This window comes from Rhipicephalus sanguineus, chromosome 2 (genome assembly GCF_013339695.2).
Source record: "Rhipicephalus sanguineus isolate Rsan-2018 chromosome 2, BIME_Rsan_1.4, whole genome shotgun sequence".
Lineage (NCBI taxonomy): Eukaryota > Metazoa > Arthropoda > Arachnida > Ixodida > Ixodidae > Rhipicephalus > Rhipicephalus sanguineus.
Genome location: NC_051177.1, coordinates 76,196,796 through 76,222,935, shown reverse-complemented (window position 1 = coordinate 76,222,935; position 26,140 = coordinate 76,196,796). Strand labels below are relative to the sequence as shown.

At 46.8% G+C, this 26,140-nt stretch overlaps 1 protein-coding gene across 1 annotated transcript in view; it reads right to left on the bottom strand.

Moving 5' to 3' along the window:
- The window catches only part of LOC119383200 (lysophospholipid acyltransferase 6), a 56,731-nt gene that overhangs the window by 6,815 nt on the left and 23,776 nt on the right, over positions 1–26,140 (bottom strand). Inside the window, exons 6-12 of the mRNA XM_037651237.2 lie at positions 18,974–19,112; positions 10,223–10,264; positions 6,726–6,816; positions 5,201–5,299; positions 3,989–4,092; positions 2,778–2,975; positions 1,182–1,333 (exon numbers count right to left, since the gene is read on the bottom strand). Of these exons, the coding sequence (XP_037507165.1) occupies positions 1,182–1,333; positions 2,778–2,975; positions 3,989–4,092; positions 5,201–5,299; positions 6,726–6,816; positions 10,223–10,264; positions 18,974–19,112 (825 nt within the window). The remainder of the gene's footprint in view (positions 1–1,181; positions 1,334–2,777; positions 2,976–3,988; positions 4,093–5,200; positions 5,300–6,725; positions 6,817–10,222; positions 10,265–18,973; positions 19,113–26,140) is intronic.

Below are 26,140 nucleotides of genomic sequence, written 5' to 3'. Positions count from 1 at the left end.
CGCTTTGTTTTCCTTCTACTCTCGTCCCCACGAAAGCGCTGGAAGCTAAGCAGGGAGGGGTGGCACGGGGGGAAGAAGGTACGTCACGCGCGCCTCGTGACCTTGAGCACATTTTCTTTTTTTTTTTTTTTCTTCGAACACGCGTCGTACTTTCACTGCGATCGCGCGCGCGCGCGGCCGCGGGCAAGTGACGGCCTTCCGCGGCAGCCGCAGTTACTACCAAGCGCGCCATGTCCAAATGAGCCAATGGCGTGGAACTTGAGTCAGTGATGCAGTGATTTTGAGTCAATGGCATCATTTGTCGAGAGAAGAGGAAGTGATTTTTAGCTGACTTTGAGAATTTATTGTAAATCCCAGGCTGCGTGCTGCGCTATAATGTTTGGCTCGCGTGTCCTCGGGAGCCTCGACTACCGATCCGCAGCGTTTTCTGACCGTGCTGAAAAAGGTGTTGCAGGGCCCCTTTAAGAGATGAAAAAATTCTTGAACACCGGGTATCGCGGGAGCCGACGTTTCGACAAACGGTCTTGTGTTCTTCAAGGCTGCAGTCTTGAACAGGCTTCAAGGCTGCAGCCTTGAAGAAGAGAGGACCCCGTGTTCACGAATTTTTCATCTCTACAACAAGACTAAACAACTAAAGACATGGTATAAGACGCATTTTCAAATCTCCATCTTCATCAGGACTGGAAAAGGGGTCGAGGTTTTGGTTCCTGGGTGAACATCATTTTCATGTCAGTATCTTTTACCGCCTTTAGATGTACGTCCAATTAGATCGCCATCGCATAAAACGATCAGCTTCTCCTACACGACTCGAGACAGACAAAGTACTTGGACTAGCGTACGTCGCGATGAGTTTTCAAGCTTCAAGATTGGCTTGTACGAATTACATATCCCGTATACTCCCACATCAGGGGTAGTAAATGTTGGATCTCTCGGGGAAAGATGAACCGTCGCCTTCTTTAAAATACAGGATTCATTCATTCATTCATTCATTCTACGAAAAAAAAAGAACTTAATTAATACACAACATAATTAGGGCCGAATTACAATTTCTTTTGTTCCCGCCGGAACGTCAGCACTGGTCAATCGTGACATCACGTGACGTCAAGTACCGCCCTACAGGGCACGAGCAGTTCTCGAAACAAGCTTGGTTCAGTATCTGCACGATAGTTAATCGTACTTACCGGTAAACCCTGACGCTGGAGTGAAAGTCTAGCAGAAGGAACGGAAACACCATGTAGGCGACGGCAACGCGCGTCGCCAAGCAGGTGATAAGGTCGTACAACTTTTGCCTCTCCCGGCTGCCCTGGAACAGGGGTCGCACACTACGACGCACCTGCGAACGCACCAATGACACAATAACTCGCGTCACGTGGCAACCGGTGTAAGCTCTTCATAGTACAAAGTGTCGAAATGTGCCTCTCCGTGCTTGTTGTTTCGGAGGGAGGAAAGTTCTGCAGAGACCCCCCCATACGCTAAAGCACTGAGAGGTCCTCCTATAAGCGCGAAGTGGTTTCTAAACTTTTGACGAGGTATGTGTATACTTGAACGTGCTTCCGGCGCGCGGTCGGCGCACTTATAACGCTTTATACGTTACGCTATACAGTCGCGACGCTTTTGATGTCCGGCATGCCGATTTACCTGCGAGGCTGTCTATTTCGGTCAATGCTTTGCCTCAGCGCTTCTGCGCTTTAGCTCAATGCGCTATAATGCCACCCTCTCATATACTGTGATAAAAGCAAAACGTCCCCGTTAGAACCTTAATCTTTCCAGCATTCTATATGCAGCGTAACACATCTTTCTTGTTATTAACGACGAAAAAATATAAGCGTAAGACATAAGCATGCAGTAAGCGGATGAGTCTTGCATAAAAGCTTCTTGATACGAGTGCACCTCGCAAGATTACTGCGTGTTTTAAGCAATACCGAATCGCGGCGAGCAAAGGGCGGTGTCTATAGTGCCGCGATTTAAGCGTCACAACGCTCCTTTACGCGCCCAAAGGCGTGACGGCCAGAAATACAACCAGATAAACATTCTCACATTTCCGACAACTGCACCACATAACCCGGTAGGCGTAATGGCTCTGTATGAAGATGGTCATTGTATTATCCGTGATTGGCTGAGTAGAAGCTCGATCGAGACTCACAGGGCCCCTTACGCATTCGCGTGCGACGACTCGAAGGCGAAAGCCATCTTCTTTTTCTCCAGTCGATGTATTGGTCCTCCCCCAGCCCCCTCCTGCACCTAAAGTGGTTTTGCACTGCCTCCGTGATCGAAGGCATTGCAACATTTCTGCACATCACCTGGTTTGGCACTGCCTCCGTGATCGGCCCACCTTTGACCAAGCGATGATGTAATCTGATGAACTCATGTGTGACGTCACGTTATGTAACGCCATGACAACGTCTGAACTTCTGTCTATCTGTGACGTCATGCTGGCGTCATATGGAAACGTCATCACGTGATGATGATTCTTTGCATCACTCGTATTAACGCCGACGGTCAATTTTCGTGTCTGATGAAGCATCCAAGACTTTAGCCTTAAAATTGAACCTCGCATGTGTGTCGTCATGTTATGTAATGCCATGATAACGTCTAAACTTCTGTCTATCTGTGACGTCATGATGGCGTCATATGGAAACGCAATCACGTGATGATGATTCTTTGCATAACTCTTGTTGACGCCGATGGTCAATTTTCGCGTTTGACGAAGCATCCAAGGCGTTCGCCTTAAAACTGAACGAGAAAGCGCGCAACAGCATACATCGCAGGTCGCTCACCGCTCGCGCAGCCAGCGTGAAGAGCGTTCCAGTGCCGAAGGTGAGGTAGTAGCCCGGGTAGAAGCCGTGCCACATGGCCGACAGGATGAACGTCAGCTGGGTGCGGTGCCGACGCACACGCTCGTACGACACGGTGCGAAGCCACGTCTGAGTCGACTTGTTCCACGCTATCAGCAGCTCGCGTAGACTCGTCGATGTCTGCGTGTGGGACGACAGATCAAAACAACGGCTATTCGGATTCGCTCGTTTTAGAGGAAGCCAAACGCGTTTATGACAAAGTACACTCGGAACCTTCAAGGTACTTCGTTATACAGGTCCCTTCGTTACAAAGCTGAAATAATCAACGAGTCAAAAGGACGAAGGACAAAGGGGAGAAGTGGCACACACGACGACTGGGCTATCAACTGTGCTTTATTAACAAACATCATCTTACAGGGAAACCATGGGCGCTCGCGCCGTTCAAACAACACAATAACAAAGAACTCTTCTGTCCTTTGTCCTTCGTCATTTTTGACTAGTTCATCCATTCAGTGCTATGCACCAATTGACCCAGACTTCAACCTTACTTCGTTATAAAGGCTGCGCATTGCAACGTTAAAGACATTACCGGGACGTAAGGAATACTGACTTCGTTGTAGAGGCGTGTGCTATACTCCTCCTCATTCGCTATGGCAAGCATGATGCGCCCTTTCTTTAAAAGGACGAAAGACTATCACGCTACTTTACATGACGTCGACGGATGAAAGCCTTCAGGAAAGTCGATGACATAAATTAGTGAAGCGTATTAGTGAAGCAAAGTGTAATACACAAGAGAGGCGCAAAAGCGTACGTCACGAGAAGATTACTGAGGGAAAAAAAAGTGAAAATTTAAATGACGATATTATAAGAGGACTTTAAGGCTCATATCTGCCATGTACTTCTCGTAACCCTTCGTATATAAACTGTTCGACATGTGCGTTTTCGCAATAGAAAAGGGAACTACAATGCGCAATAGTTTAATCAATAATATTTTCTGGGGTTTTACGTGCCACAATCACGATAGGACTATCAGGCACGCCGCAGTGGAGAACCAAAGCCAACTAGCCCAATTTGCTGTCATAATCACGACTTTGTAACGATTCCGGAAAAAGCGACTATAGAGTGCCTGCGTGGTTATTCTCGTCGCTTCCGCACATAAATAGATAATGAAACCTACTATCGCGAAACCGTACCTCGATCGTGACGATGTCCACGTTGCTGATGAGGTTCCAGCGCGCTTTGTTATCACTTGTGTAGCCGTTGAATCCGAAGCCAGCAGCATTACAAATTGCTTCACCTGCCCAATGGTGAAAAAAAAAGAGACAGGCCTTCTTCAATACGAACACACCATAGGCACCATGCAAATGAAGCATATGAGGCACCATAATGGTTTTTCAGTGGCCACGACGACAGGTCGACCAGGATTATGTGTTTATAAATATAGCGGTATTGAGCAGTAACCGACCACTTTTATCGATCTATAATATAAAATCGGCCACGTTTTTGTTGTATTTCGTTAATGCATTTAGCTGGGCTAGTTGGTACTGTGTGAATGCTTCCCATAGCAGTAGCGCACACGCACAAAGACTCCACAGAAAGACACAGGACAACCGCTAGACTTAACTGATTTTTAATCGACACGAAGGACAGATTTATAGATTTCACTGCGCACACGCAGGTGCCACGTCACAGACAAAGCTTCTCAAATAAATTTCATAGCCACCTATCTGTACCGCCCGCTCACTATAGTATTAAGCGGGTTCGCTAGTATTATGGAAGCATTTGTTGTATTCACTCTAATGCTTCTGCAGGTAGACCGTGTTATTGCATTGTATAATCATTCCATTATTGTACCATCCATTGCACTGTCCGTTCTTAATTGCGAAATTATTGTGTCCTTTCTGTATTATTATGCTTGTTTCTCTTTTCCTTTTTATGTTTGTTGTGTTGTAACTAAATCAGTGCTTTTTACCTCTCACCCTTATGTAATGCCCGATACTGGGCACTCAGGGTAAATAACGGTAAATAACTGAAATGAAATGGAATGAAGTGAAATCTCCTGCTACAGTGATCCAAAATCCGTGCAAATGCGACGCGTCTCACTATATATACATAATTTTGTACATAGTTTCGGTTTCTGGCACCTCGGTTGTTTCTTTGGTATTGCGTTGGCAATTTCAAGGGCGCTTGAGGCGTTCTTCCAGTCACCGATGTCGCCGCCACTATCGTGCTGTGCTTTTCAATAGCCTAAAAAGTTAGGCACGCAAGACGGTAGTTAAACAAAGCAAAATACGGAAGCTCCAAATGACATTGACTCGCTGCAATCGCGGTATCTAATCGATGCACTGCGCGACTGCGGTACCGTACACGCCCAATGAGCCGCACTCAGAGAATCACCTGTGTACCTAGAGTCCAGGCGTGGTAGTACCGATGCCGGTGTAACGAAGTGGCCCAGATGATGTACAGCAACTGCCACAACCTGCTCTTCTCGAAGAAGTCATCCTCTGCGAGAGAAGCACGCGAAAGGTAATACACTGATCTCTCACTGGAATACAATGCGTCTAAAGGGAAACACGTTTACTATGTCTTGGGTCTACATTTCCGAGAAAAATAACCTGTCGTCAAATGGCACGCCCAGGGAGACACATAATGCATAGTGTCGAATAGCACGTCAGTTTAATAATAATAATAATAATATCAGAGGTTTTACGTTCCAAAATCACGATGTGATTATGAGGCACGCCGTAGTGGAGGGCCCCGGGAATTTCGACCGTCTGGTGTTCTTTAACGTGCACTGACCCCACACAGTACACAGGCCTCTAGCATTTCGCCTCCATCGAAAATGCGACCACCGCGGCAAGGGTCGAACCCACGACTTTCGGGTCAGCAGCCGAGCACCGTAACCACTGTACCACCGAGGATGGCCGTCAACAGATTGTGCCCCCAATGTGAACACAGATAAGTAATTACTGCGATTTGCAGAGCGTTGTATAGACTTAAGACGACTGCAAACGCCTAAGAACGGTACAAGTGAAGCTTATTGCTGAAAGGCGCCCATTTGTCGGTTAGTGAACGTGCACGTCGTTTCGCCAATAGCAGCTCGCTTAATTGATGCGCGAGTCAAACAAAGTCAGAGAACGACAAACAGCGTCTGCGCGTGGGGTCTCTTTGCAGATTAAAAAAAAAAAAAAAACTCAGTGCGCTGATCCTACCAGGCAACAAACATAACTGACAAAAGCTTCCGAATATGGGCCGGATATTGATTGAGCTATATTCTGCGAAACGCCACGCGCGAGCATTATCTCGATGTTTGCGCTGCAAGCGCCGATCGCGTTGTTTCTAAATCCACGATGAAAAGAATGCGGTCGAAAAAACGGGTACAGGATAGAGCCCGGTCAAGCTTTCGCGAGCTTGCTTCGTAAGCTCTAATGGAAGTCTTGTGTGCGTATACACATAAGACTTCCATTAGAGCGTGCGAAGTTTTAAGTTGTCATTCGTACACGAATAGCCAGTGCGCACCTTGCATTACTTCTATACTGTCATAATTCGACGTTACTGCGTACGCAGGTTTGTCAGAAGAGGAAGAAAACTCCTGGTATTTACTGATCAGGAAGATAAAAAACAAAACAAACAAAACGTGTCGACCATGAACAAACCCATACAGTACTGAACAGGAAACCTGACGAATGGAACATAGGAGATATTTACGAGTGATACGAAAATATAAAATTGACGCGATGCGAAGCGGAAGAAAAATAGATAACTGTCACTATACAGTTATCGCACTTACACATAGACTAATACAACATCTATACTAACACATACTTAAGAGCATGCAGAATAAAACAATATTTTGCAGCTGTGTGCCCTCTACAACTAAAGTTATATGAATGAATCCCGCAGGAGCACAATAAATGATTGAATACTTACGCTTTATGTATTCGATAGGGTAGGCAGAAAGCAGGTAAACGATGCTCACGGCGCTCATGAAGCTAACGAAAAGCTTCTTTAGCGTTGCCCACTGGAAATGAATACACACACAAAAAATAAGGCACTAAGTAACACTACAAAGCAAATATCGGGCAAGAACTGCAGAGAACACTTAGCCTCAGAGTCAATGTCGTCTTTTATATTGAATCAAGAACATAATGCGGGCACTTCGGCAACTTCGTTTCTCGTTTTCTGCATTTGAGCGCTTCACGCACATTGTAGCGAGGAGTGGTTGCAAGGGTACGATCGCAGTCCGCATGAAAGCGTAATGTTTCATTCATTATTTTGCAGAGAATCGGTACCGAAACAGCCTTCGTGCGGTGGCATGCGGCGACGTCGCTGATATCAAATGCGTACGCGACGCAAAGTCTGTGATGCCCCGAAAGTAGTTTGAAACGTAGTGATCGAATGTTACTTTGTATTCACGTAATTTGAATAGACCAAACTTACATGCGCACTTCTTAAAAAAAATCTATTCCGTAATTTTTCACTTGTAACGCCAGTGGCACTTGGCGTGACAAATTTAGGATCTGCTCCCTAATACAATAGTCCCCTAAACAGGGAAACATACCCCTAATACTCCTAAAAAGTGTGAGAGCTCACTCATACAACTTTGCTGTGTTTGTTGTACGAATTAACGAACTAGCGTACGCTTTTGAAAGGTTTTCGTTCATAAGATTGTTCATTTATTGAGCAGCAATTCCTGCGCCGTGCACTTTATGAGAACATGCAATAATGAACGTTTCTTCGCGATCATTACTTAAATAGCCGTACAGTCAGCCACAAAGTAAAAGGGTTTCATGAGAATTATTAACGAGGATATCACTTGGTAGTGGTAGTTTATTGAGAGATCAGCAATCTAAAGACGCCTGCGCTTGCTTCCACAAACGCGAGTTATGCTCCTTTCTGTGTGACACCTGCGGACGCCATCTTTCGTTAAGATGTGCATTTTATATCTCCTCAAACTGATTACGAGGCGTGGATATCGCGTAAGTAGCGTGCATTATTGCATGTTCTCATAAAGCGTACTGCACAGGAACTGCCGCTCAATACAAGCAAAAAAACACTTAAATCTGAGGACAATTTTCAACTGCGACTATATATTTGCGGCTAAAGGTTGTCTAGCTTGCTCTGTTGCAGACACTGATGTGAGCAGTCTGTAGTGGAGCTTTTTATTATTTTATTTTTTTACATACAGCTTCAACGTGAGTGACGTGGACCTTAGCATTACGATCAGTCCGACATCAGACCACATGCCGATGGATCCCCGGTAAGACTGCTCATGGATGTAAAAGATACGCCATTTCAACCCGCACCGTTTTGCGGGAACTCAGATCATTGTGAAGCGACTACATTACAAAGGCAAAATGACGTTCCTAACGTATTAATAAGCCATATGGTACAGCAGTGAGGAGGTTGCAGCGGAGGCCTTGAAAGCCTTATCGGTTTAATCATACAAAAAAAGAAAAAAAGAAACACGTGTGAGTCACTGAGTTATAGGACCCTTCTGATGGACAACGCAGCTCTACGGAAACGTATACCTGCGTAACGCGGCTTTTGACATTTTGACAACGCGCTTAATAGGAGTACGACTTGCGTAATAGAAATACAATTTGTGCGTGTGTGCGTACGTGTAAGCGCGCGTTCCTATGTGCGTGTGTGCATGGGGGCGCGCGCAAGTACTTGTTTCGTCGTTGTTCACGCTGTTTCCTTATTATTTTTTTTTTACAACAAGGACTCAAGAAAAGGACTCAAAAGGACCAAATACGACAAGGACTCGAGTGGTTGTCAATTATCCCTTAAACAACCCTACCGCCACCTTGCGGGATTCTGCAGGACTCATTTGCAAGGTCCATTTCATTTTACCCCGCAAATATAACCGTAGTCAAGGGCTACCAATATCATTTCCTATGGCTTCCTTGCCTTCGTTATCTGTCGCTTTCATATGCTCATGTCTAACGAAGACGAAGCCCTCGATCAATTCCCACTTCATCTTTCTCTCTCTCTCTTGTTAGTCTGAGCCACGCAGTGCGCCCAGTGCGCCTGCTCACAATAAACGTTTATATTCTCTCTCTCTCTCTGAGCATACAGCGACGCTGTTGGTGATCGTGCCGTGCGGCGTGCACACCGCGTATGAGCTCAAAGCACCCGCTGTCCTTCCGCGTATAGTGCCGAACTGGCGACGTATAAACCGCACACTGAAGTAGCAGCGGAAACCCAAAATGGCGGCGGCTTAATTCTCCAGCAGAATGTTCGACCTACAACTGTATTTACTGCGCGGGCGTGACCATATAGCCCCATCGAAATTATACGAGGCGTATAAGCCGCTCTGAGCCCTTTTTTGCGTCGTGCCAAGCTTTCGCTGTCCATCGCGGCAGCAAACCATGGCACGAAGAGCGGGCTCGCGCGAAATCAGTGTCATTGCTATTACGCCCAGCGTGCCTTTGTATTTAAACGCCCCCTCTCAAGCGGGAACTGCGCGGATTGCGGTCCCGGCGTTTTATTTCCATCGCGGCCACGCAGCGCCCGTTATACGCCCCCCTACTGTTGAGCACTGATCGCGGATAATATCTTTTAAGCTGCAACCTACGTTGTCGCGCCGGCGGTATTAGTTGGAAAAGGCGCTTACAATTTGTCACTGCTCAAGAGAGACTTAAAGATTACTTTTTAGGAAACGCCAGATGCAAGAAAGTTGTGTCGTTTCGATGAACCTAGCTGTAGTAGAACGCGGGAGCTATTTTTTGGCTTATCACCTATAGTGTCCTACTTTGCAAAGAAGAACAAATAGACAAACAAAACAGCGATTGCACTAGACGTCACTTTCTTTTTTTTTTTTTTTTTTTTTGACGTTGCCCATCGACGTAACCTATAAAACACGGCGAACAGAGGATTCGGACATGCCCGTTGTTTACTTCGCACGGTCATTTAAAGAACGTTAGCCTACCAACTCGCTGAGGTTCACGCGCAGCAAATGAACGCGGAGCCCTGACGATTCGCGTTGGGACTGGCAATTGACGTATTTGTTTTGAAAAATGTCAACAGACAAGGCTATATGCATTTAGGCGTACAGCTGAACAATTTTTTGTTTTATCCACAGTCCAGTGTACCGAGGCCTTTAAATGTGATGCGTCTCTTTCAAAGAATGGCCCGTTTTCCAACGCTATATCTATACACACAAGCAGCGCTTCAATTGACAAAAACCCTGCAACGTCGTTGGCGCTTCTGGTTAGCGCACATTCGAGGTGCGCTCTGGTGCCTCTACATTCGCCAGCTTTCTAAACACTAACTCATAGCTGTCTCTATTGCATGCAGCTAAAAAGAAACACTACGACCAGTCGTGTAAATAATCAACGTGCCTGAAATAATAATGCGTACAGAACGTACATAGCGACACATCCGACACAGTATTTAACAAAATCAGAGTGCATGCCACTTACATTTGGTGACGGCTCCACAACGGGCATGGGGTGTCCCCGCAGCTGAATCGATAAAAGAAGACACCACGGGCTTTGAGTCAGTCGGATGTGCAAGTGGAGGTTGCAACGTGTATACGCAGAAAGAGTATGCGAGTCGGTCGGTTAATTAAGCGCGGTAATTACTGTCATAGAGTCTTGACAAAAATAAATCGCGCATAAACGCGCACAGTAGGCGTTTCTGTCGCGCGTAGTTATGCGTGTCTGCTTTCCTCGAGCTCTAATTACCGTAATTAGACAAAGGCTGAGTTGTCACTCAAACCGCGCTGTCTCATGAAGCGGCGCGGCGTTTGTCGACAGTATACAGCGACGAGTATTCGTTCTGGACATCGTCCACGGGGTAGACGTATCGCGTGGTTAGCTGCTCAAATGGCACACAACCTTCGTACGTGCAAAGCAAAAACACGCTTTAATTCGATCCAAAAATGCGCTGATCTAAACGATAACATCCAGCTGACCGTTCGTCATTTCAAACACCCTCGTAACACGAATTTCCCCAAGTGTTAAATTTCATCCATCGGTAGCTTACGTACAAGGCCAGCCTCCCTAAAGACAGAACAACAGAACAGAAAAACTTTAATGTAATAGAAGACATTCTTATGGGGGAAGCCTGTCTAGGACTCCGCTGGCCTTAGCCGCCCGTTCAGCCTCCAACGCTTGCTGGTCGGCCAGGGTTGCCGTTGGGTAGATTTGAAAAGGAGCCAGAATTCAAGCTAAAAGTAGCCAAAGTAGCCACATCTTTTAACCTTATCGCCAAACTTGAAGCGAAATGGCAGAAAAGCGGTAGTATGAAAATAGCTTTTATTATTGAACAATAAATAATACCGTTTTGTGTCAGCAATAAAATAACATACGAGCACAGCTTTTTTTCTCTCCTCTTGCCTGGTCTTCAAGCCATAAGCAAGTTGCAAATAAATGAGCAATTACCTGCATACAGTCTATATAGAATAGATAGAGTAATTGCCAGAGACAGAGTAAGATTGGAACATTCCAGCCAACCATTCAGTAGGAACGACTTCAAGCACGACCAGCTTCAAGAAGTGATATCAGCTCGAAGATGACCGGTCCAGCTTCATTTTGTATCGGATCTCTGTTTTTGTCAGTCACACGAGAACACAGGCTGTGCACCAGCATTACAAAACTGGCTCGTATAGCGTCGGCACCGATGGCGGACAGAGTGAACAGCGTGCTAGCCACGCGTATGCCAACATGCGCGCAATTTCGTCAGTTTTGATCTTAGCCAAACGGCGTACTTAAATTTCATCTTTAAATTGCAAGTTATATTTCCCCAATTTCTTAATTTTTATTTAAATTCATAAGACCACCGAATTCTTGGCCAATCCTCCATAGTGGGTGTCAGACACTGACTATAGGCGAACAAGAACTTCATCATTCCGTCTCGGCAGGCGCACTGCGCGTTGCGTCATGTGCCTCGATGAGCACCAGGCTCATGGCGGGGCTAGGACACGCGCATACACTGGCCGACGCGTCAGAAAAGCTTGGAAACAAAGGGTAGTCGTCAGGCTTGCTCGGTATTTTATCTGCAGATAATGAGAAAAAAGTGGCTACTGAATGCGCTAAAATAGAGGTTCAAAGTAGCCAGAAAGTAGCCATGGCGCCAACCTGAAATTTTTGTCGCCAGACTGTGTCGTAAAGTAGCCAGTTTTGGCGCAAAGTAGCCACCAACGGCAACCCTGTGGTCGGCCAGGTCAGAGTTGGTCAGCCGCGCCTCCCACTGCTCCAACGTGTATATTGAGTTTAAATTTTCGTTATGCATACACTACGCGCTGACTCTACGAACAAGTGCCCCTTGGTCAGTGCTATCCTTCGCTTCTTCCACTAGTGATGCAGAACTATCGATGGTACTATCGATACTATCGATAGCCGAGTCACTATCGAACTATCGATAGTGAAAAATACTATCGATAGCGCTATCGATAGTAAATAAAAAGTCACAGTTTCGCCGCAACGGCGAAGCAATGATTGCGATAGCAATAAATTGTAATGTAACGCGAAGAACGGAAAGCAGCTCGAAATTGCCAGCTCGTCGGTCGAGCCCAAAGGACGCACGAAAAGAACGCACACAGGACGAGCGCGAACTAATGCGTCACAGCTCGACACTTGAAGCGCACTGCTCAAACATAAAGCAGGACGCACGAAACAAACGAACAGGTACACACAAGACGAGCGCGAACTAATTGTCACAGTTTTTACTTATTTCTGTTCGAACAGCGCGCTCCTTTCGCAAACGCGGCCGCTGCAGCGAGCGAAGCGAAGCACCTCACCGGCCGCCCCTTCTTTCCTTGAGATAAGCGCACGAAAGCGACGACGCCCTGTAGAGCGAACAGCAACGGCGTTCGCAGGGGCGGGGCGACGATCTTTAAAACGCGCAACACGCGCGCACGTCGCGCCATCTATGTGGCCACTAAGAAAGCATGTTGAATTACATGGTATATATAAATAGTTCGCCGTTAGCAGGCTGAGAGACGGTGCTGTCGTGGCCTAACGTCTAACGCGCCGCGGGCTGCAAAGCGAGAAGTCGCCCGTTCGATACCGCGCGTCGGAAAGAATTTCTTAATTATTTTTCTTTGTGGCCTTTCTATATATATACATACTTATACATATACGGTGAATGACGGCGACGGGGACGGACATTTTCCAGCCGAGACTGTCCATATAATTGCTATCGCAATAAAAATTCGATGGTACTATCGATAGTATAATATCAAGAGCACGGACTCACTGCAGAATAAACTTCGTTCACTTCGTTCCCCGCGCGCGTGGTACATAGTGGAGCCGTAGGAGCAGGCAGAAGGGCAAGAAAGTTGACATGATTGTGTTCTTCACCAGAGTGCTTTGCTGACACATGATCATAAAGTCAAACTGTTCAGCTGCAGCGGAAAGGAAGCCTTTACATGTGGTGGGACTGTGCGGCTTCAAATTGATATTGCATTTGATGATTTTAAAATAAAAAAATATCAAGAAGTTAATTGTAAGGTGTAACTGGTTGCTTTTGGATACGAGTTTATCAATGAATATATTCCGCCATTTTCACGGCGGAAATAATTATTTTTTCTCTGCCAAAAATTACTCACAAATTAAGCGAAGCTGGTAGTAGGCTATCGCAAATATTTTGGCAATATGGCCGGCCAGCAACCGCATCATTATTCACACCACTATCTATAGTATTGTCACGTGGTTGTGACGGTGAAGAATGCTGCAGCAAGACTGGGAAATACGAAGCTCTTTATTTGGGCGAACTTGTGCCCAGAAAATCAAAACTCAAAATACAAGCGATACGTGCTGCGCACCGATAGCGGCGGGAGCAGTCGTCAGCCGTTGAGTAATCTGATCATCGGTGGAACGCGTCGTCCTTTATACATCTGTCATCAAACCTTCCAGTGTTATCGCTGGTGCTCGCGTAAGCTCTCGAATAAACTTGACTATTCGCGTCCGGTGCGTAATCTTAACAGAATGATCTCAAACAATTGTGAAGCTTCTCAGATATTACGGCACGGTCTGCGTAAAACGTTGCTAACAGTCTTTGTGCGTGATTGAATCCGAATACGTCAAAACAAAGCAACAAACACGCGTGGCAGTAATATCGCTAGTAATATTAACGATGGAACTACCGATTGCACTATCGATAGTTTGTCGATAGTGGCACTATCGATAGTTTGTTTAGACTATCGATAGTTTCAAAAAAACTATCGATACTATCGATAGTCAATTTACCGATAGTTCTGCATCACTGTCTTCCACACATATTCTACAACAGGTCACGATGACTTCTGAGCGAAAATATGTGGGCCGATCCCGAAGGCAGTGCAGACCAATTGAGCGCGACCACCCAGGCAGCACGCCGCCATTGGACCGATCTCGGCCCAACGTCGGCAAATGACGGCAGCAATATTGGCCCCACGTCGGCAAATCACGCTCGCGCTACTTTCACCCGCATCGGCCCGACGTCGGCTAGCCGCCTATGGGCCGATGCGGGCTTGCTGGCTTCGGGCCGACGTGGGCTAGCCAGCGTCGGTCCGAGACGGGCCTGCCGTTATTCAGCCGATGATGGCAAGCCGTCATTGGGCCTATGTATGCTAGCCGATGCTGGCGCGGTGTCGGCCCCGCCGACGTCGGGTAGCCGCCGGCGTGACCGTTTGCACCCGTTATTATGTTTTAGCAGTGGTGGCTTATCGTGCGTTAAGTACGGTAGTACTGTACCGTCGTGGTCGGCACGTTTATATGGAGACACCGGCGGTAGTTGCTCGATGCGTAAAGTAACTTGATCAGGCAGGCTGATACATGTGTTATAAAGTAAAATGGCTGCGTGCCGACCACGGCAGCTCGGTATTACTGTGGTTACTGTACTGTAAGTCAGCAGCGCTAAAATAGATATTCGCGGCCCAACGGCATTCATCGACTACCATTGGTGCCATATTCGAAAAATGCTTCCTAATTAGAACGACTGCTCCACTGATGTCTTAGTGTGCGATTAAGACCCACAATTCTGTCGAACCGTGCAAGGCCGAGAACGAAAGTCAATATTGTCTCTAACACAACTAAATTGATGAAAGGCCTGCTGCACCAACTACGCATGCGTCTGAGAAATTAAGGAGCAACACATTTGCAAGGTGATAAACAGAAATTTATTCAGAGATATGAACACACGCCAGCAGTTCCGGAATAATTATGCCATAAAGGAATATCTAAACATCTATAGATACCGTAGCCAACATCTAAAACAACCCCACAGCCACCGTATTCCTCAAAAAAAGCAGGACAATCCTAATCGAGAATGGGATCAGGCGCAAAATCATAGGCGTGAGCGTGGTTCCCCTTCAGAGGGGGTGAGGGGGGGGGGAAGGTTCATCGCGGTGGCCCCCTCCTCGCTATTAAGTCAATGTGTTTGGCAGACCTTGCGCCCACCTCTTCTTAGGTGACTACGGGGGCCGGCCGCCCCCCTGTGCGCACGCCTACGCGAAGAGTTACAATCTCTTCAACGTTATGCGCGGCACATTCACTATAAATATTGAAAGAACTAGGACGGGCAAAAATAGGAATAAGGATTAGCGAAGAATATCTTAGCTACTTGCGTTTTGTGGACGTTATCGCGCTTTTCAGTAACGACGGTGCCGAATCACGAAAAAAATTCTAAAGGTGTAAACGAACGCAGCATTAAAGTAGGATTCAAGACGGACCCGAAGAAAAGAAAAATAATGTTAGGCGGCTTGCCGAAAAAGCGAGATTAAGAGTGGCAACTAGAATAGAAGATTGTGTATACGCGTGAGCTAACTACGAGCTTCACCAAGGAACGGTAGGCATTCGCAACACATGACTGGCAATTAAATTAGCGTTATCCTTTAAGCGGGAATTGCAATTTTTCAGTGATATCTTAAGGGCCAAAAAGATGGATAAACTGCTGCGCGGGACGCGAGAAACATTGCGAGCGGTACCACAAGATCCCATGAATTCTACATCTAAACGAGATAGACACGCACGCATTTCTAATCTAAAGGTAAGATTGTAACAGAATGGAATCGTGCATAAAAACCACTCACGTGTGCCCGTTGGATCGCTAAAAACACGGGCGAATAAAAAATGCAAGCGCACCATATCAGAATACACAAAACACGATGGTCAATAGAGAATACGCGATAAGAAAAGAACAAAAATCTGATGACACGTAACAGTACTGGTTCAACATGGAAGCAGGGGGCCACTGGTTTCTCGCTGCGGTGATCTCTGCCGAAAACAATGCCGGAATCCTGCCGCGTATCCGTCTCGTGCACGATTTTGACTTTCCCACCAACATGTCCACACACCGCACTTCTTGAAGAATTCTGCTGGTCGGAGTGAAAAAAACCTGCTCCCGCAGCTATGATTGTCCCTCCGTCTGGACGGCTACCCTACCCTGCCTGGTCAAGCGAGTTTCGCGACAATGGCGCTGAACGAGGGGAAGGGAGGGAGGGGGTGTAGAGGTTGAAGAAGACAAAAAAAAAATGCGAATTCTCCCTTCTTGAAAGCACGGCTCAGCCTACCATAATGGGTGCGATCCCCCCAACATGTCTATGGGCATGCCGTTGAGAAAGGCGTTCGTCGATTTTCAATGCATCACTTGTTGCCACATGTCGCTACATGAAAACTTTGCGTACACCACGTTGTAGCCGCATTTTTCCTCGTATTTCACGTGCCATAATAATAATTTTATGCGACTGTTTCTGAAAGCACGTGGGAAGCAATCGTTGAGCGAGATTTTTAGTTGGAAAAGATATGTATGTCACAAAATGGACGGCAACGAAGTGCAAATACGAACTGACAAACACCTGGCAAAACACGTGTTTGTCAGTTCGTTAAAGATGGTCAGCCGGCTAGTTGATTTAGAAACATTCAAACGACCAAACGTGTCTTCACTTCGCCCGGTATTTCTTGCACCATACCTATTTTTCTCAAGTAATGAACCAACTAGCTCAGCAACACGCCTTGCTGAGCTTTTTACTATTTTCATAAATTATGTGACATCCCTGAAGCAAATGCGCTTGTTACGCTTCACCCAAACACGCGCGTGAGTAATATGGTAAACACAGAGATCGGAAACTGTCCGTGTAGTATATGAGCGCTGGCGCCACACATTCAGCGGCTGAAAGGATATAGCGCTATAAATATGATGACAGGCTCGATTTATGCACAGAATTAGTATTCACATAAAACTTCTTCCGCTAAAAGCATTCGTGCGGGAATGTTTGGGTGAATTTGATGCTGGATACATTAGTGAAGTCGGCCGACCAGTGGCAAAAACATTTACGAAACAGAAGTACTTCGAATTTGGCGCATGAAGTTATAGTATGTGCTATAACGTTTCAACATTTTTGACAGCGTTGAACAACTGGTCAACGAAGTGGCCATCTAATTTCAGTCAGTTTTCTTCTAAAGACCACCTTTTTTTGGTAGGAAAGTGACTGTGCTAGTGATAGTTGTTAGTCATTGTCATAGCAGAAACTCATAAGAGAATGCAAGCTATTCAGTCGGCGATACTTCGCGCACCGAGTCGTACGTGCGGCGCTAGCACGGTACAATATTTGAACTTGCTATTTGTGCTAGTACAGCAATCCATGTAGCGGTATTCTACAGCTTAAGCTACAAATATTCAAGCGCCTAACGCTCTATTGCATTACGATTGTATCCTAGGCGGGCGAGCTGCCGGGCTTCTTCAGCGGGCTAAGGTAGAGCGCAACGTCGAGGTTATTCTCGTCACTGACGGCCGGCAACACGGCGTCCAGCGTCGTGGGGGGCGTCCGTGAACTAGTTTGAACGGCGTCATATGTGCGCCGTTTCTTACACTGCCGTGTTAACTTCAGGTTATGTGCGGAAGATATTATGGCGTCCCATGTCATGTGTTCGACGTACAGTACATTGCCAGAATGTCGGCGAGGGTTTCATTTAGCCGCTCGGTGAGGCCATTCGCCTGCGGGTGATGTCCGTCGATGACTTGTGTGGCTATATTTCAGATGGTTTGCGTTAGCTCTGCCGTAAAAGCCGTACCCCTGTCGGTGACGAGGAGTTTTGGAGCGCCGCGACGCAGGAGGACGTTCTCAACAGGGCATGTATAACTGTCTGAAGGGAGACAAGAAAGTTCCAACATCGTCGATAAGCCATCGGCTCCGCCGATGTCAGCTGAAGCACGGCAGAATGACGGCATGCTCGGACCAATGTTGCCGGTGAAAACCATCGGCTCGGCCGATGTCGGCGAAAGTACGGCAGAACGGCGGCTAACTAGGCCCAATGTTGCCGGTGAAAGCCATCGGCTAAGCCGATATCGGCGGAAGAACAGCAGAACGGCGGCAAACTCGGCCCAGTGTTGCCGGTGAAAGAAATCGGCTAAGCCGATATCGGCGGGATGACGGCAGAAGGCCGGATAACACGGCCCAATGTTGCCGGTGAAAGACCAACATCGGCTGAAAGGCGGCAAGATCGGCCCAATTTTGCCGGCAATAGTCAACGGCTCCGCCGATATCGGCGCCAGGCTGGCAATGCTGGCCCGAGGTGGGGCCGCGCACAGCCGCCGTAAAACCAATATCGGCCCGACGTCGTGTGCTGCCTGGGCAAGTCACGTGACTTCAACTACTGCATTTACTCGCATAGTACCAGCACCCGTTAGCGTTGGCTAATGTAGGCCATGGCGTTGGCTAAATGACGGCTAAAGCCGGCCAATATTGGCTAGCGCTGGCCAACGTTGAATAATGTGACTATTCGCTCTTGTGACACGAACACTGTCTTCAATCCATATCAAGCCAATGATTAAGTTGCCTAGCTGCAACTTTTATTACCGTGTTTTTTTTTTTTTTTTCAACCGTCCACCAAGCTGCAGGCAGCCATACAAAAAAAACACTACGAAAGTTGAACTCGCAGAAGGTATGATCGCGCCAGATTATCGGTTATTAACAGCTTAAAATTTCGTTTAAGAGGTCTTGCAACTACGATGTGTTTCTCTTTCCTACCACGCGCCGATTTTCACTCGTACCCCGCGCAGCATTGGCGTAGCCGGAGGGGTCAAACCCTTTTAGCTTTTTAAAATTTTGCGTGTGTACATATATACGCATACATGCAAACAACATACATAAATGTGAGGAAACCCCATTCCCCACCCAAAAAGAATCTCTGGCTGCGCCCCTATACCATGCAGCCTGTGTGTGCATATATGTGTATATGTATACGTACCCCTGTGCGGACGCTGTGCCTCAAGAACTGCCTTCCCCGGATGAAGTCCACGTAGTCGTTGAAGAACACCAGCGGTCCGCACATGAGCGTGTGGTAGTGCAGCACGTAGCTGTAGAACTCCAGAGGACTCGGCATCCGGCTGCGAAGAGAGGTGTACACATCGAGTCAGACACGCGCGACCGCAATTAACCATACGTGCAACGCAAGAAGAACGCATTTCGCGATATGCCCCGGTGGAGTTACCCGCATTCTACCCTATATAAGCAGCGTTCATGAGCACCCGTCTCGCGCGCCACCGTCACATGCTTCCACCGCTCGCGCAGAACACACCCGGGGAGGACGTCCCTCCGTGCGACACCAGTTACTGTAACTACGGCAAGCAGGACGGTGTTAAATTTATAGTGCATACGGCTCCTTTAGGAGCCACGTACGCTAACTTTAACACTGTCCTGCTTGCCGTGCCACCTCCCGAGTCGCAGTGAAACCACGCCTAGGTCTCACCAAACGGCGAGGCTTTAGCAATTACGTGTAACGCTACATGTAGGAAGGATCATCCAAGGACTTTCATGATTTGTATGTTTCTTTTTAATTTTATGCGTGGACTAATTATTCTTATTGAAGTTATATTGTGAAATCCCGCCCGTCCTTCGATTCACGAAGGTGCACAGTAAAGTATATGACAGCAGAATAATAATAATAATAATAATAATAATAATAATAATAATAATAATAATAATAATAATAATAATAATAAGAAGAAGAAGAAGAAGAAGAAGAAGAAGAAGAAGAAGAAGAATGCATTTCTCCAAAATACAATGAGCCTAATCGGCAAAGCGATTGCCTCTGGTCCGCCGCCTTCGCTATGTCTGAGGTGACGACAGGCTGTCATCCACTCTTATCGCCGCGCGCGCGCGCGCGCGCGCGTGTGTGTGTGTGTGTGTGTGTGTGTGTGTGTGTGTGTGTGTGTGTGTGTGTGTGTGTGTGTGTGTGTGTGTGTGTGTGCGTGTGCGTGTGCGTGTGTGGGCGTGTGTGTGTGTGTGTGTGTGTGTGTGTGTGTGTGTGTGTGTGTGTGCGCGCGTGTGTGTGTGTGCGTGTGTGCGTGTGCGTGTGCGTGTGTGTGTGTGTGTGTGTGTGTGTGTGTGTGTGTGTGTGTGTGTGTGTGTGTGTGTGTGTGTGTGTGTGTGCGCGTGTGTGTGTTACCGTGTCAGCAACACGTTACAGCAGGAAGAAATTGCGCTGGCTAAATGGCTGTCAATTTGTGTGCAAACACGATTGAACCATGCCAGACTCCACGTTTGTTTGTTCACAGCAGGCAAATACGATCTGGCGACGTTGTATTTGAGCCAGGTCCTTCGCAAAAAAGAAAAAAAAATTAGACTGAGCTATTGATTCGCTCAAAATAACCGGCAAGCACGTTGTCCTCACATGCACGAAGCGGTGAATCGACGGAGACAGCAAAACAAATTGCGAAAAATGCAGAAGGGCGCGGGCATACGAGCAAAGGTCCAATAAATAACAAACGAGCATAATGCCTCGCTTTCTTTTTCTTTTTTTCTTTTTTTTGCGGTTGTTGTTAGACGACAGAGCCGGCGGGACCCTTTATTGCGGCTTTTCCCCGCCCGTGTATTAAGCGGCCTGTCGAGGTGCGGCATTGTTCGAGTCGACGACTCGCCAATTAAGGGGCGCCACGAGGTCCTGCAGAAAGCGGAACCGTCGAGGCAGACGAGTGAACTTTGGTCGGGTGACGGTGGTCAGTCACTACGGTTAAGCCTCTGGCGAGAGAGCCGAAGCCTGTAAAAGTGCACGTGTGCTAGGTTTTTTCTGCTTTTGTGGTCCTTAATTTATTATATTCTCTTGCGTATCACTGTCAGCCTATAAATATTTTGTAGGTACGTTTTCTTGTACTGATTACTCTGACATATTCACTGTATTCGCTAGAGTACGGAGCGACCAACCGTCTGCCATACCCCGTCGACGCGACTCGGCGCCGAAGTCGAACGGGTGACAAATCGTGGACACACGGTCTAAGCCTAAGTTTTGATCCTTTGCGCAATAACGTCAAAGCACATCACGTGACCGACATATTGAGTTGTGTATTGCTCTTCCGAAGGAGGCATTAGGGGCAGGATCGTTTTCAAGTCAAAGCTCTAAGCAGCGTGAGCGCATGGATTGCAAAAAAAAAAAAGGGGGGGGGGGTGAGTAGAATATTCCGCGGAGTACAACACAGCCATCTGCCTCGAAGCACACACTTATAGCTGAACCGACGCGATAGCTTAAACATGCAGGCCATGGAGTCGCACTGCTGAGTTCGAGATTGCCAGTTCATACTGCAGCAACGGCGCCCTCATTTCAGCTGGAGCAAAATGGAAAAACTCTCGCCCACAGTACGGTCTGTCTCATCATAATTCCGATCATGGTCCCAGCACGAAAAACGCGAGAACTGAGACTGCTTCGCTGGAACCTTAACTTCAACTAAGTATTCAGTAACACACAAGGAGCAAAATGTTTGCTCGTTATTGCAAGCAGGTTCCCTCCCAATCCCTGCCCGAGCGAAATAAAGGTGTGATGGCCCGTTAAAACAGAAAAAGAACGACGCAGCCGCTCTTTTTTTTTCTTTTTTTTTATCTAAAGAAAAGATTGTCATGTACACGTTTGTAGCACAAAGCTACAAAGGAAACCCATTGGTATTTCCGAAAAAGAAAGCTTTCCAATCGACGAAAAAGATTTCTTCCTACTCTGGGATTCGAACCGGGGTCTAAAGCCTTTCCTAGACATGTCGCTTTACTTTGTGAGCTAACAAGGATGCGAGAGCGCAGCGTACTGGCGAATGGAGCGGTCGTTACCCTTTCCGAGTTTCATTATTGTCGTCAACATGTGACGCCGCCAGTATAAATCTAACAAATAACTGCAGCATGTATCAGCGCGACACATATAAGAGAAAAAACCACGCCACACACGAAAGAGGGCCTACCTGTTTCTTAGTGGTGCGTCGTGTTTTTTTTTTTTTTTCCTTATACGTATGTGTGGCGCTAATACGTACGTGCTGCATTTATGAAAGATCAACTGGCCCGATCAGTAACCCTTCTGAATACAAACTAATCTCTCCTCCTTTCCACACCCCCCCCCCCTCATCTCGTCCTTATACACTACCACAAAACATCACGTCAGGGTGGTACTTACAAAACAAGCCAGGAATTTTAAGAGGAACTTCGAAAGTCCCCCCCCCCCCCACCTCCTCGCGCCCTTATATACTTCCCCATAATATAACGTCAGGGTGGTGCGTATAACAAGCCAGGAATTTCAAGACGACTTTCGAAATTGGTACGAAACTCGGGCCAAATAACATCTAGCGCGATGCTGATAGACCCAACTTATGCCACTATGGCTCACATGCCTTTCATGAATGAAAAAAAAAAAAAAAGAAAAGTCATCCACCTGATAACGCAGCACGAAGCTACAAATGAAGCCTCATACGGGTTCCTGGTGCTATTTTCGAGTAAACACCTCCACTTCGTGGATTTCCTCAGAACTATACGCCTTCGAGTTACTGAATAAGAATAGCGATGTGCTCGAGTTGGTTTACGTATATGGGGCAACGCGACGCGCCTGTTGATGAGCACGCATGCGTTACCCCTATATACATCCTCTATAAGCACTACCCGTACTCCTGCGCCTGCGCGAGCCTCAGCATTATTCGGGTCTGTTCGCGCTCGCCACGCATTCCCCTTCACGGCGCATACGGGTTAACAAAAAAAAAAAAATATGTGTATTGCGCGTTATGCACGGACGCTGTCATTCGCTGTCACTATACAGTCAACAGCTCGGCGCCTGAGCGCGTGATGTGCGCGGCCGAACCAAAATAGCAAATTACGGACGCGAAGTATTTACGGCACAAGGAAAAGGAACAGGGAGCGAAAAAAAAAATGAAACGCGCCACAGGAACGAAAGAAGAGTAGTAAACATTCTGTAGAACACGTCGAGCATGCAAAACAAGGCGACTATGACGTCGGCGGGTGAAAAAAAAAAAAAAGAGCTGAGCGAATGGTGGTCTCTTGGTCGTTTCGCATGCTTTGTCTTCTCCCAAGCGTCTCGCGAGGTCGCGTTATCTCAAAAGTTTCGGATTGGCGTTATTGAAGCTATAGAAGAAACACGACGCGCCTGCTCAATGTGGGATGGCTGTGCAGCGCGGTGACAGATATATAGTCCTCGCAGTCATATTGATATCCCTTCACGTTTGTCAGGGGCGCGATATACCGTGCTTGTTAATTTAATTATACTCAGCGAATGTTGGCTTACCGCATATACGCCCCATAAAACTACGAACCTTACTTTGTATACCTAACATGGCTATCGCTGTCAAATGCTTCGCCTGTCGGGAAAAGCCGTGACATTTTTTTTAATGAACTACGCCGAATCCTGCGCAAGGCAGAAACAGACAAAAGCTCCGTGATGTGGAAGATTTGTGATTGAACTGTATATAATACACTTTGTGAAACGCAACGTTGTCTATGTGGTAGTCGCCGACATGGTCAAGAGAATGGATCGGGAAAATCGTAGATGTATACAAGATGCAGCCCATTTAGCTCCTGTGAGCTGCTACGTATAGCTCTAACGCAAGTTACTCGTGAACTTATAGCTAGCGCAGCCCGCATTATTAATGCGTAGTCACAGATCGATTTCAGCGCGCACGCAGAGCTCTCAGGAAATCCATATACGAATGGGACGTGTTATACTATTGATGGAATGCGAAAAAAGAAATATCTAAACACTCTTTTGTCACTATATAGCTCTCACACGAAAACATACGTGCACTTACTATTCAAGAACACATCAAGGTTAAAAATTTCCCTTACGAACGTTCAATGGTTGAAACTGCGTGAGTTAACCTAAGTGCGTACTTGTATACGATGTACTATATAAAAAAAAGTGCGATCTACTCCACGGGGAGCCTTTAGTAACGGGCACATTGTCATTCGCCTGGTATGTCACTTCGTTGTGTGTCCATAGGTCGGCAAAAAATGTGGAGCTCACTCAGACTCACTCACGAAACATATATTACCCTTAGAGCTCACTTGGACTCAGACTCACCAAACTTTTCCTTATCCGGACTCACTCGGACTCAGACTCACTACAATTTTTCTCAACCGGACTCACTCTGATTCAGACTCACCAAAATATAATTCGCTCGAACTCACTCAGACTCATACTCACGGCTCGATCTAAGTCTGAGTGAGTCTGAGTGAGTCGACTCATGAGTCCGTTAGCCTATAATTAGCCCTTTTCTACCATAATGTCAATGCTCTTTAACGCCAATATCTCGCATAATCGGTGCGCTACTTAGCACCTTTTCATTGCACACCTTCAAATACGAGTTGTCTGAGTTTGCAGTTCAATAAGGACCTTCTTATTGAAAGAGATGACTCACGCGAGATATTTTTATCAGTACGTTCCCACGAAAAAGTTTACGGGGGGGAGGTCAAGGCACCTCCTCCCCCTCCCCCTTCTCAACTCAGCCCTCTGATCAATAAATATTGAGCTGACGTATGAACGGTAGCGCGTTGAAATATGTGGGACTATACGTGAGTATAAACGTGAGCCGACATAAGGCTGATAGTAATGCTGAAGTTGAGTATATAGGACCATAGGTGGGCAAAAAATATGGAGCTCACTCAGACTCACTCAAAAAATATATTTTGCCCTTAGGGCTCACTCGGACTCAGACTCACCAAAATTTTCCTCAACCGGACTCACTCGGACTCAGGCTCACCAACATTTTTCCCAACAGAACTCACTCGGACTCATACTCACAAAAACTTTACTCACCCGGACTCACTCAGACTCAGACTCACGTCTCGATATGAGTCTGAGTGAGTCTGAGTGAGTCGACTCATGAGTGAGTTTGCCGACCTATGTGTGTGTCGGCCAAAATACGCGCACAAGTTGAACGACTGCATGCACAATCGAAGCAGCAGGTGCACATGTGACACCGTTCGTTCAGTTTCCATGACAGGTCTCTTATTACGCCGCTTATTCCAGCGCTCCTATCCGCAAGATTCAGGGTCGATAGCAACCTAGGTGCGCGACCTTAAGTGACACTGCAATTGAGCCTAATCTTCGCAGCAGCCACCAATTGCCGCTCCCAACCTTATTTTCGTTTAATGTCTATAGCATTACATGTTGTGTAGGTTGAAAAAAAATGGCTGGCGTTTCACTCTTTCAAGCCTAGTTACCGCGAGCTAAAGGTATGTTTGGCTTGATTTAGCACAAGCTATGCACACAGTGTTTCATTAAACCTTCACATGATGACGTGGTATGGCAACGGCGAGGCTCCAAGAGAGCGCAGCTGCGAATCCTCTCCACAGAGGATCACGTGGCATGACGTCACGCCTTCCACACTTGCGATCCGGTGGCTCAAGGTCGTTGCGACGCGATGAATGACCTCGAGAGACATAGCGTGGTAGAGTTTTCACTCTGAAATTCTGTGTTTTAGTTGGACATTGAAATAGTCGTAACGACTTGTAGTGTCGTCATACATTCTTCTTCTCTTTTATTTTTACGTACCCCCTTTCCCCTTCCACAGGACTGGGTAGTCAACTGGAGTGCTCCTCTGGTTAACCTCCCTATCTTTCCCTTATATAACCCTCTATCTCTTTATCTCTCGCCGTGTGAAGCCAGAAAACCCGTTCCGATCTAACTTGCACCCAGCACCTTCAAGAGGAAACGAAGTCAAGTCGCAACACAAGGTACCCGTAAGCAGGAAAGAGTATACGAGGACACACACACAAACACACACACACACACGCGCACGCACACAGGCACGCACACATCATTACGGGCGCATAACACATGCGCCCACCGGCATACGCGTTAAATGAAGATGCTCGGCGTGAGTGATTCACTATTATGAAGCTTTCATCTTTACAAGTGCTGCACGAACTAATGAACACTCGTGCCTCAGTTATTGCCGTATGATGTAAGCTGCTATACAGTTTAATGTAGCTGGCATATTCAGTGCATATATACGACGCTCACTTTCTGCACTGGCCTATTTTACACAACGCTTCATCTGCGGCATGTAAATAAGGTATTCTTAGACAAGGTTCCGCTCATATATACTTTTTTCTTAGGGTGTACATAAATGGGACACTCGGCACGTATAAGTTGTAC